This window comes from Coregonus lavaretus (assembly GCF_964263955.1).
Source record: "Coregonus lavaretus genome assembly, contig: HAP1_SCAFFOLD_268, whole genome shotgun sequence".
NCBI lineage: Eukaryota > Metazoa > Chordata > Actinopteri > Salmoniformes > Salmonidae > Coregonus > Coregonus lavaretus.
The window spans coordinates 170,570-183,439 of NW_028166048.1; the positions used below are offsets into that span (position 1 = coordinate 170,570).

General features: G+C 35.6%; 2 protein-coding genes across 2 annotated transcripts in view; one reads left to right on the plus strand and one right to left on the minus strand.

The window, feature by feature from the left end:
* Nucleotides 1–1,087: 1,087 nt before the first annotated feature.
* Nucleotides 1,088–2,140, plus strand: LOC311115176 (olfactory receptor 52L1-like; the record flags this gene model as incomplete). Its single annotated transcript, XM_084190382.1, has 1 exon — nucleotides 1,088–2,140. One exon carries the CDS (start codon nucleotides 1,088–1,090, stop codon nucleotides 2,138–2,140), a length of 1,053 nt encoding a protein of 350 aa, XP_084046508.1.
* Nucleotides 2,141–7,919: 5,779 nt separating this feature from the next.
* LOC311115170 (beta-arrestin-1) overlaps nucleotides 7,920–12,870 on the minus strand; it is a gene marked incomplete at both ends in the record, with an annotated part of 92,921 nt that continues 87,970 nt past the window's right edge. The window contains one exon of the mRNA XM_084190373.1: nucleotides 7,920–8,025. Coding sequence (XP_084046499.1) covers nucleotides 7,920–8,025 — 106 coding nt within the window. The remainder of the gene's footprint in view (nucleotides 8,026–12,870) is intronic.

Consider the following 12,870-nt stretch of genomic DNA (forward strand, 5'->3'; position numbering starts at 1 on the left):
AGTAAGGGGTCATCTGTGTTTTATTTAATTGTGTATTAGAAACACAGTTTGAGATCATTGTGAGGGGATTTCGCCAGTGGTTGAATGGGGAATTGGGCTTCCAACTATTGACTTTTTTCATAACTTCCACCAGTTTGACAACAAAACATTGACAACAAATACATATTGACATAGTAAAATAAATAAAAGTATGTACAAAAATATAAAGGATATTTCATGCAGAAACCCTCATATTAAACACCAATGGTATTCACTAAGTTGATGGTTTTTATTTAGGATAATGTTTTACAGCTTTGTCATTCTATTTTTAAATCATCTTATTTAATTTGTTCATATATTTTCCATGTGATACGGCCTACGCAGACGGCCAGAGATCATTAGACACCTGTGATAATCTGACGTACCCAAAAAAAGACCACTACATGTCATCTTATTAAATTACAAATTAACCTTGAAAGTTACCCAAATTCTGGTAGTTTACTGGTAAACCTAGAAAGTTTCTAGTAATCCCTTTGCAACCCTAGACAGGTTACATCATCCGGCTCAAAGAACCATGATAAAGAACACTACTTAGTGGTGGGTGGAGTCAGAGAGAGGAGCTGGTTAAGGGACAATAATAACAGGTAATAATCAAAACCGTGCAGTAATACATTTACATTTACGTCATTTAGCAGACGCTCTTATCCAGAGCGACTTACAGTTAGTGCATACATTATTCTTATTTTTTTTTCATACTGGCCCCCCATGGGAATCGAACCCACACCCCTGGCGTTGCAAACGCCATGCTCTACCAACTAAGCTACCTCCCTGCCGGCCATTCCCTCCCCTACCCTGGACAACGCTGGGCCAATTGTGCGCCGCCCCATTGGTCTCCCGGTTGCGGCCGGCTACAGCAGAGCCTGGATACAATATATATACACGCTCAATATAAGAAGTCGAAGTTGTGTATGTTGTCTCATGGGATGTCTGGTTTGGGGTATAAAGACCAACGACCAAACAGCAGAAGAAAACAGAACAGCAGCAAGTGGGTTTATTACGGCATTTGTAAACCATTCATACATATCAGAGTATTGAAAATATTGTGTCAATGAAAACGTTGAAGTTTTACATAGTTTTTTTCTTTTCATCTCAATTAATTGGCAATACCCAAAGTGTAATGATTAAAGAATTCCAGGGAATAAATTTTTCACACAGTGAGTTCATCTTTGTGGGATTTCCAGAGATCTACGAGTACAGACATCAACTTTTCTTACCATTTTTCATTATCTACATTTTGGTCTTGGTGGGAAATTCTTTGTTGATCCACGTGATTAGAATTATGGAGAGCCTCCACAGCCCCATGTATATACTAATATGTGGCCTGGCGGCGGTGGACATTGTGGTGGCAACAGTCGTTATCCCCAACATGCTGCTCAGCTTTCTGTTTGACTGGAACGACATCTCCTTGGCCAGCTGTTTGACTCAGATGTTCTTCACTCACTTCCTCTCGTCAGTAGAGTCGACTATCCTCCTGGCCATGGCTCTGGACCGCTATGTGGCCATCTGCTTCCCTCTACGCTACGCTCGCGTCATCAACTCTGCCACGTTAGTCAGACTGTTGCTGTTCACTGTTATAAGGAGTGGTTCCATAATGTCCCTGCTTGTTGCGCTAGCTGGTTCTCTGTCTTTCTGTGGATCCAATGTGATCCACCACTGCTACTGTGACCACATGGCCCTGGTTAGCCTAGCATGTGGTAACACTGACAAGAATCATGCTATGGGATTGGCTGTGATTATCTGTTTTGTGGGAATGGATATTTGTGTCATTGTATTTTCCTACATGAAGATTCTGAATGTAGTGTTGAGGGCAGCAGCAGGGGAGGATAGATGGAAAGCCTTCCATACTTGTGGCACCCACCTTCTTGTAATAATGTGTTTCTATCTGGTGGGTACTGTTACTTTTCTGTCACGCAATCTGAATATTCAAATTCCAACTGATATCAATACTTTGCTAGGGGTGATGTATATTGCTCTACCAGCAAGTGTCAATCCAATTATCTATGGAGTCCGGACAAAGGAAATACGAAACCGCATTTTGAAAATGTTCAACACAAGAGTAAACAAAGTATTGACTGTCCAGGTTGCTACTGTAGAAATGTGATTATTTTCAAAGCTCTACTTTAGTTAGTGTTAGAGTTAGGGTTAGATATTTACGGTGCCTTCAGAAATTATTCACACCCTTGATTTTTTTCCACATTTTGTTGTGTTACAGCCTGAATTAAAAATTTATTAAATTGAGATTTTGTGTCACTGATCTACACACAATACCCCATTATGTAAAAGTGGAAATATGTTTTTAGACATTTGTACAAATTCATAGAAAAATGAAAAGCTGAAATATCTTGGGTCAATATTTACAAAACACTATATCCACTAATTTTTCACATTTGTGTTTTTTCATCAGAAATAATTGCTTATGGGTACGTTCATGTGTGTGTAAAATATTTTTGATGTGTATGAAGTTGTTTTTTTGTTAGTTGCTAAAACACTATACACAGAGTGTACAAAACATTAAGAATACCTTCCTAATATTGAATTTCACCCCACGTTGACTCCAATACTTCCCACAGTTGTATCAAGTTGGCTGAATGATGGACCATTCAGTTGTGTCCTTTGGGTAGTGGACCATTCTTGATACACACAGGAAACTGTTGAGTGTGAAAAACCCAGCAGCGTTGCAGTTCTTGACACAAACCGGTGAGCATCAATAAGGGATCATATCTTTCACCTGGTCAGTCTATTTCAAGGAAAGAGAAGGTGTTCTTAATGTTTTGTACACTCAATACACTCAGTGTTTAGCTGGAATGTTTAGCTGGAATGGTATCCTGTATATTTGACTGTGATATGTGGCTGTCCCACCTAGCTATCTTAAGATGAATGCACTAACTGTAAGTCGCTCTGGATAAGAGCATCTGCTAAAAATGACTAAAATGTGAAATGTAAAATGTTTTACTGTACTATTGAATCATACTTTTTTAACATTTAAATATTGATGTCATAAATGTATCATTTGTACATTTCCTTACTACAAATGTAGTTATTTGTTACATTTCACTGTGTAAAACCTAGCAGTACTACTTATTTCTCTGAGAGTGAGGCAGATATATAGCATTTAGCAAAGAAACATGATTATTTGTCTTTCTGAAATGAAACCATCAAGTGATAGATTTAATACAAATACATGTCTGTTATTGAACAACCTCATCCTATGATCAGATAGTGATCATTTCTTTAAACAATAAAAGCAAAACTACCAACATTTCTGAAAATGGATATATAGCGTTTTGGAATGAAACTCTTGAAGTATTCAACCCCTTTGTTATGGCAAGCCTAAATACGTTCAGGAGAAAAGATTTGCTTAACAAGTCACATAATAAGTTACATGGACTCACTCTGTGTGCAATAATAGTGTTTAACATGATTGTTTTAATGACTACCTCATCTCTGTACCCCACACATACAATTATCTGTAACGTCCCTCAGTCGAGCAGTGAATTTCAAACACAGATTTAACCACAAACACCTGGGAGGTTTTCCAATGCCTCTCAAAGAAGGGCACCTATTGGTAGATAAACAATTAAGAAATAAAAAAAGAAGACGCTGAATATCCCTTTGAGCATGGTGAAATTCATATTTACACTTTGGATGTTGTCTCAATACACCCAGTCACTACAATGATACTGGCGTCCTTCCTAACTCAGTTGCTGGAGAGGATAATGGGCAAATATTGTACAATCCAGGTTTGCAAAGCTCTTAGAGACTTACCCAGAAACACTTACAGCTGTATTCACTGCCTACGGTGATTCTAACATGTATTGACTCCGGCGGTTGAATACTTTATCTAATCAAGATATATTAGTGTTTGATTTCCATAGATTTTTATGTTGTTAAAATGTTCTTTCACTTTCAGAGTATTTTGTGTAGATCGTTGACAAAAAAAAAAAATCACAATTAAATTCATTTCAAGCCCACTTTGTAACACAATAAAATGTGGAAAAAGTAAAGGAGTGTGAATACTTTCTGAAGACACTGAGTACTTTGACATGATATTACAGTATGAAAATGACACAATTATACCTATATGACTAAAATTAACTAACTATCCCCCTTGCATTTGGCTTGTGTTTTGTCAGTTATGCCATGATCACAGTCACAACTCCCAATACTACTCCACCTGTTCCTTAATTAAAGAAACTGAAAGACAACAACAATATATGTTATTATTGTTATTATTATTATTATTATTATTATATGATACAAATGTGTTTACCACATTATACTATATGTGCAGTTAGATAACAAGCCAATTATTCTCACTCGTAAACAACTAAAAACAGGAGTGTACAGTGAACAGAATAAATGAGTGGAGAGTGTTTCTAAAGTCCCTCAGCTACCAGGATGTTCTAATAAGGCCAAAGCTAATGAGAGCAGACTGGCCACCAACGATAGTTTGTTAGCAGTGTGGGGATTATTGGTTACCGAGGGGATTGAACCTACCTTACAGACTGAGCAAGCTAATCTTACTACATACAGTAATTAGCGCCAGGAGTATTTTCCTGACCTCATGACCTGGCCAGGAAAAACTCTGAACCTTCATTATAGCCTGTAATTAGGACCCCAGAGTTTTCCCTGGTCAGGTGACATGGTCAGGAAAAACGTACTGTCTGGAAATATTATTATCAATGTCTGGAAATCTTATTATCGTAGATCATGGAAATCATATTATCGTAGATCGTAGAAATCGTATTATCGTAGATTGTGTAACTCTTATTATCGTAGATCGTGGAAATCGTATTATCATAGATCATGGAAATCATATTATCGTAGATCGTAGAAATCTTATTATCGTAGATCGTAGAAATCTTATTATCGTAGATCGTGGAACTCTTATTATCGTAGATCGTGGAAATCGTATTATCATAGGTCGTGGAAATCTTATTGTCGTAGATCGTGGAAATCTTATTATCGTAGATCATGGAAATCATATTATCGTAGATCGTGGAACTCTTATTATCGTAGATCGTGAAAATCGTATTATCATAGATCGTGGAAATCTTATTGTCGTAGATCGTGGAAATCTTATTATCGTAGATCATGGAAATCGTATTATCGTAGATCGTGGAAATCGTATGATCATAGATTCGTGGAAATCTTATTATCGTAGATCGTGGAAATCTTATTATCGTAGATCATGGAAATCATATTATCGTAGATTGTGGAAATCATAGATCGTGGAAATCTTATTATCATAGATTGTGGAAATCGTAGATCGTGGAAATCTTATTATCATAGATTGTGGAAATCGTAGATCGTGGAAATCTTATTATCGTAAATTGTGGAAATCGTAGATCATGGAAATCGTAGATCGAAAAAAATAAAAATGAGCTATGAGGTATACCAGGTAGCGACAAATATTATTTTATTAAAGATACAGTTGAACATACAGGTTTCTTCCTTCCCACCCTCACAAAAATGTAGTATGTCAATTTATGATAAAATAATAATAATAATAATAATACACATTTCAGGGTGGTTTTGATACCTCAATAAATAAACAATACATTTCTCTGAGGGCAACAAAAGCTTCTTGTGATTTAAAATCTATTTATTTAATAATTGAAAAAGACTGGACCCATCATGTATTGAGCATGGCACATGTTGGCATATTACATTAACTAACTACGGGTTACTAACCCTAACCCATTCAGTATTATCCTATCCTAACTACGGGTTACTAACCCTAACCCCTACAGTATTATCCTATCCTAACTACGGGTTACTAACCCTAACCCCTACAGTATTATCCTATCCTAACTACGGGTTACTAACCCTAACCCCTATCCTACATGTCCAATAAATCTACATTGCATTCTATCTGAACTGTAGATTTGGGGCTAGATTCTATCAGATCCGTGCTAACCGACACCCGCATAGCGGTTGTTTCGGCCGTGTCGGAGGCGGAACCGCATTAGAGCTGTCAAATCAACAAGCGGCTCCTGGCGTTATACCCAAAGCTGACATTGCTATTGGCTGCACGGAGTCGCATTGAGAAATCCCATGCAGCCTTGTTTACAAGTTCAAACACTGGAATGTGAGATAATAATCTACACCTCGATTAGACTGATAAAAATCTTCATTATTTCAATTAATGATTTTCAATGTGAGCATCATTATTTCTATAAAGCAATATACACTTTCTCGTTCGGAACTTCTAACTCGAGTTGGACGGGTGTGGCTTCCTGACAATGATCACAGGAGTAGCTCCTCACTGATTTGACAGCTTCAAAACAGCTCCACGTCCGTCACCGCCAAAACATCAGCTATGCGGGTGTCGGCTATCACCCGTTAACGCTTGATTTGATTGAATCTAGGCCTAACAAGCCATAGTATTTCAAGAGAGACCCGATCAACTTTAAATCGCCATACATTTGTTATAGGGGTAGTACAGTCTTTGCCAGTAGCATGCTAGAAAGAGGGTGGTGGGGCTGGATTCAATCCTTATCGCGGATCTGTTATATCTCGATAGAAATTGAAAGGCAATGTTGCCGCGTTCGAGGAGACTGAGATTCACGGTAAACGCTGCATATATCGTCTCAATCGGAAATGACCGTTCCATTTTAACGCTGATCTTCCGAGATATGGATTGAATCCAGCCCTTAATCTCCAGGTATTTCAACAGCAACAATTTAGCAAGGAGCATGTGTGCATTATGCATGATATTCCCAGCTCTTCAGCTCTCTGCTGGCTATGGGCTATCTGGCTCTTATAGAAAATATCAATTCCAATTGAAGCACATACTATACTATATATGTGATACATTATTATATAAAGTGTACTGTATGAACAACATAAAAAAAAAACAAATAGTAAATGGGCATAAAGTTTGAACTGTGTTTGAAAAGGAAATATATATATTGAAAAAAAAATATTGTCACATACACCAGATAGGTACAGTGTAATGTGTTGTTTTACAGGGTCAGCCATAGTAGTATGATAGGTGCAGTCCTGCTCTTGGGGTGAGGCAGTGGACTGTCCTGCTCTGTGCATTACTGTTATCAAGTCATTGGTTTAGGCAGTAGTTGTAGTCGTTTGTAGCAAATTCCAGTTTTCCTTACATATGAAGGCCAGAACTGTAGTAATTCTACAGTTACATTAAATATAATTTCAATACAAAGATGACTGTTCAATCCTAATGATACCATGTATAACAAAAGTCATTTAATATGCCTGTTCAGTCCTAATGATACCATGTATAACAAAAGTCATTTAATATGCCTGTTCAGTCCTAATGATACCATGTATAACAAAAGTCATTTAATATGCCTGTTCAGTCCTAATGATACCATGTATAACAAAAGTCATTTAATGTGCCTGTTCAGTCCTAATGATACCATGTATAACAAAAGTCATTTAATGTGCCTGTTCAATCCTAATGATACCATGTATAACAAAAGTCATTTAATGTGCCTGTTCAGTCCTAATGATACCATGTATAACAAAAGTCATTTAATGTGCCTGTTCAGTCCTAATGATACCATGTATAACAAAGTCATTAAATGTATGCTACTACTGGAGTGTATTTATCACAACTTTGTGCTGCTTTTAACAAGACCTCCTCCTTCTCCTCCATCCTCAGACCACGCCATGCCTAGGCTGCATTTCCTCTACACTTTTTCTCTCTAACATCTTTGCTGTACGGAGAAGACGAATGTGAACAAGAACAGGACAACGGCACCACTGTGAGTGTGTTTAAAGGGTCTCCCTGGACTCTAAAGGGCCTCTCTCTCTCTCTCTCTCTCTCTCTCTCTCTCTCTCTCTCCCCTCCGGTTACAGTAGCTCCTCTGTACCACAACACAGGAACAACACAGCATCTTCATCCTCTATCTGTGGTTCAGCTTGGGAGAGTCTGTACCCTCCTCATCCTCATCGTCTTTTGCTCCGATCAGCCGCTGCCGCGCAAAGTCCTCAAAGATGATGTCATCATCGCTGGAGAGAGGAAACTCAGTTAGTCAGGATCCTGACAATACTCAGAAGGCATAACTATACTTTAGGTGCATTAATGATTGATGGCAGACAGGGGGGAGACATTTTGATTCATGGCAGACAGGGGGGAGACATTTTGATTCATGGCAGACAGGAGGGAGACATTTTGATTCATGGCAGACATGGGGGAGAAATTTAGATTCATGAAAGACAGGGGGAGACACTTTGGTAGGAATTCTGCAAGAGTTGGTTATGGGCAAGAGGTGTTTAGTATAGCGCATTTGTTCAGAGTTGGTTAGTAAAGTGTTTTAGATCAGAGTTTGTTAGTAAAGTGTATTAGATCAGAGATGGTTAGTAAAGTGTATTAGATCAGAGTTTGTTAGTAAAGTGTATTAGATCAGTTGTTTAGTAAAGTGTATTAAATAAAATGTTTAGTAAAGTGTATTAGATCAGAGTTTGTTAGTAAAGTGTATTAGATCAGAGATGGTTAGTAAAGTGTATTAGATCAGTTGATTAGTAAAGTGTATTAGATCAGAGATAATTAGTAAAGTGTATTAGATCAGAGTTGGTAAGTAAAGTGTATTAGATCAGTTGGTTAGTAAAGTGTATTAGATCAGTTGGTTAGTAAAGTGTATTAGATCAGAGTTGGGTAGTAAAGTGTATTAGATCAGAGTTGGTTAGAAAAGTGTATTAGATCAGAGATGGTTAGAAAAGTGTATTAGATCAGTTGGTTAGTAAAGTGTATTAGATCAGTTGGTTAGTAAAGTGTATTAGATCAGTTGGTTAGTAAAGTGTATTAGATCAGAGTTGGGTAGTAAAGTGTATTAGATCAGAGTTGGTTAGAAAAGTGTATTAGATCAGAGATGGTTAGTAAAGTGTATTAGATCAGAGTTGGTTGGTAAAGTGTATTAGATCAGTTGGTTAGTAAAGTGTATTAGATCAGTTGGTTAGTAAAGTGTATTGATCAGTTGTTTAGTAAAGTGTATTAGATAAAATGTTTAGTAAAGTGTATTAGATCAGAGTTGGTTAGTAAAGTGTATTAGATCAGTTGGTTAGTAAAGTGTATTGATCAGTTGTTTAGTAAAATGTTTTAGATCAGAGATGGTTTGTAAAGTGTATTAGATCAGAGATGGTTAGTAAAGTGTATTAGATCAGTTGGTTAGTAAAGTGTATTGATCAGTTGGTTAGTAAAATGTATTAGATCAGAGTTTGTTAGTAAAGTGTATTATATCAGAGTTGGTTAGTAAAGTGTATTAGATCAGAGTTGGTTAGTAAAGTGTATTAGATCAGAGATGGTTAGTAAAGTGTATTAGATCAGTTGGTTAGTAAAGTGTATTAGATCAGTTGGTTAGTAAAGTATATTAGATCAGAGTTGGTTAGTAAAGTGTATTAGATCAGTTGGTTAGTAAAGTGTATTAGATAAAATGTTTAGTAAAGTGTATTAGATCAGAGATGGTTAGTAAAGTGTATTAGATCAGAGTTGTTTAGTAAAGTGTATTAGATCAGAGATGGTTAGTAAAGTGTATTAGATCAGTTGGTTAGTAAAGTGTATTAGATCAGTTGGTTAGTAAAGTGTTTTAGATAAAATGTTTAGTAAAGTGTATTAGATCAGAGATGGTTAGTAAAGTGTATTAGATCAGAGATGTTAGTAAAGTGTATTAGATCAGAGTTGGTTAGTAAAGTGTATTAGATCAGAGTTGGTTAGTAAAGTGTATTAGATCAGAGATGGTTAGTAAAGTGTATTAGATCAGTTGGTTAGTAAAGTGTATTAGATCAGTTGGTTAGTAAAGTGTATTAGATCAGAGTTGGTTAGTAAAGTGTATTAGATCAGTTGGTTAGTAAAGTGTATTAGATCAGTTGGTTAGTAAAGTGAATTAGATCAGAGATGGTTAGTAAAGTGTATTAGATCAGTTGGTTAGTAAAGTGTATTAGATCAGAGTTTGTTAGTAAAGTGTATTAGATCAGAGTTGGTTGGTAAAGTGTATTAGATCAGTTGGTTAGTAAAGTGTATTAGATCAGTTGGTTAGTAAAGTGTATTAGATCAGAGATGGTTAGTAAAGTGTATTAGATCAGAGTTGGTTAGTAAAGTGTATTAGATCAGAGTTGGTTGGTAAAGTGTATTAGATCAGTTGGTTAGTAAAGTGTATTAGATCAGTTGGTTAGTAAAGTGTATTAGATCAGTTGGTTAATAAAGTGTATTAGATCAGAGATGGTTAGTAAAGTGTATTAAATCAGAGTTGGTTGGTAAAGTGTATTAGATCAGTTGGTTAGTAAAGTGTATTAGATCAGTTGGTTAGTAAAGTGTATTAGATCAGAGATGGTTAGTAAAGTGTATTAGATCAGAGTTGGTTAGTAAAGTGTATTAGATCAGAGTTGGTTGGTAAAGTGTATTAGATCAGTTGGTTAGTAAAGTGTATTAGATCAGTTGGTTAGTAAAGTGTATTAGATCAGAGATGGTTAGTAAAGTGTATTAGATCAGAGTTGGTTAGTAAAGTGTAGTAGATCAGAGTTGGTTAGTAAAGTGTATTAGATCAGTTGGTTAGTAAAGTGTATTAGATCAGATATGGTTAGTAAAGTGTATTAGATCAGTTGGTTAGTAAAGTGTATTAGATCAGAGATGGTTAGTAAAGTGTATTAGATCAGAGATGGTTAGTAAAGTGTATTAGATCAGAGTTGGTTAGTAAAGTGTAGTAGATCAGAGTTGGTTAGTAAAGTGTATTAGATCAGAGATGGTTAGTAAAGTGTATTAGATCAGTTGGTTAGTAAAGTGTTTTAGATAAAATGTTTAGTAAAGTGTATTAGATCAGAGATGGTTAGTAAAGTGTATTAGATCAGAGATGTTAGTAAAGTGTATTAGATCAGAGTTGGTTAGTAAAGTGTATTAGATCAGAGTTGGTTAGTAAAGTGTATTAGATCAGAGATGGTTAGTAAAGTGTATTAGATCAGTTGGTTAGTAAAGTGTATTAGATCAGTTGGTTAGTAAAGTGTATTAGATCAGAGTTGGTTAGTAAAGTGTATTAGATCAGTTGGTTAGTAAAGTGTATTAGATCAGTTGGTTAGTAAAGTGAATTAGATCAGAGATGGTTAGTAAAGTGTATTAGATCAGTTGGTTAGTAAAGTGTATTAGATCAGAGTTTGTTAGTAAAGTGTATTAGATCAGAGTTGGTTGGTAAAGTGTATTAGATCAGTTGGTTAGTAAAGTGTATTAGATCAGTTGGTTAGTAAAGTGTATTAGATCAGAGATGGTTAGTAAAGTGTATTAGATCAGAGTTGGTTAGTAAAGTGTATTAGATCAGAGTTGGTTGGTAAAGTGTATTAGATCAGTTGGTTAGTAAAGTGTATTAGATCAGTTGGTTAGTAAAGTGTATTAGATCAGTTGGTTAATAAAGTGTATTAGATCAGAGATGGTTAGTAAAGTGTATTAAATCAGAGTTGGTTGGTAAAGTGTATTAGATCAGTTGGTTAGTAAAGTGTATTAGATCAGTTGGTTAGTAAAGTGTATTAGATCAGAGATGGTTAGTAAAGTGTATTAGATCAGAGTTGGTTAGTAAAGTGTATTAGATCAGAGTTGGTTGGTAAAGTGTATTAGATCAGTTGGTTAGTAAAGTGTATTAGATCAGTTGGTTAGTAAAGTGTATTAGATCAGAGATGGTTAGTAAAGTGTATTAGATCAGAGTTGGTTAGTAAAGTGCAGTAGATCAGAGTTGGTTAGTAAAGTGTATTAGATCAGTTGGTTAGTAAAGTGTATTAGATCAGATATGGTTAGTAAAGTGTATTAGATCAGTTGGTTAGTAAAGTGTATTAGATCAGAGATGGTTAGTAAAGTGTATTAGATCAGAGATGGTTAGTAAAGTGTATTAGATCAGAGTTGGTTAGTAAAGTGTAGTAGATCAGAGTTGGTTAGTAAAGTGTATTAGATCAGAGATGGTTAGTAAAGTGTATTAGATCAGTTGGGTAGTAAAGTGTATTAGATCAGAGATGGTTAGTAAAGTGTATTAGATCAGTTGGGTAGTAAAGTGTATTAGATCAGAGATGGTTAGTAAAGTGTATTAGATCAGAGTTGGTTAGTAAAGTGTAGTAGATCAGAGTTGGTTAGTAAAGTGTATTAGATCAGTTGGTTAGTAAAGTGTATTATATCAGAGTTGGTTAGTAAAGTGTATTAGATCAGAGATGGTTAGTAAAGTGTATTAGATCAGAGTTGTTTAGTAAAGTGTATTAGATCGGAGATGGTTAGAAAAGTGTATTAGATCAGAGTTGGTTAGTAAAGTGTATTAGATCAGAGATGGTTAGTAAAGTGTATTAGATCAGTTGGTTAGTAAAGTGTATTAGATCAGTTGGGTAGTAAAGTGTATTAGATCAGAGTTGGTTAGTAAAGTGTATTAGATCAGTTGGTTAGTAAAGTGTATTAGATCAGTTGTTTAGTAAAGTGTATTAGATCAGTTGTTTAGTAAAGTGTATTAGATCAGAGATGGTTAGTAAAGTGTATTAGATCAGTTGGGTAGTAAAGTGTATTAGATCAGAGATGGTTAGTAAAGTGTATTAGATCAGTTGGGTAGTAAAGTGTATTAGATCAGAGATGGTTAGTAAAGTATATTAGATCAGAGTTGGTTAGTAAAGTGTAGTAGATCAGAGTTGGTTAGTAAAGTGTATTAGATCAGTTGGTTAGTAAAGTGTATTATATCAGAGTTGGTTAGTAAAGTGTATTAGATCAGAGTTGGTTAGTAAAGTGTATTAGATCAGAGATGGTTAGTAAAGTGTATTAGATCAGAGTTGTTTAGTAAAGTGTATTAGATCAGAGATGGTTAGAAAAGTGTATTAGATCAGAGTTCGTTAGTAAAGTGTATTAGA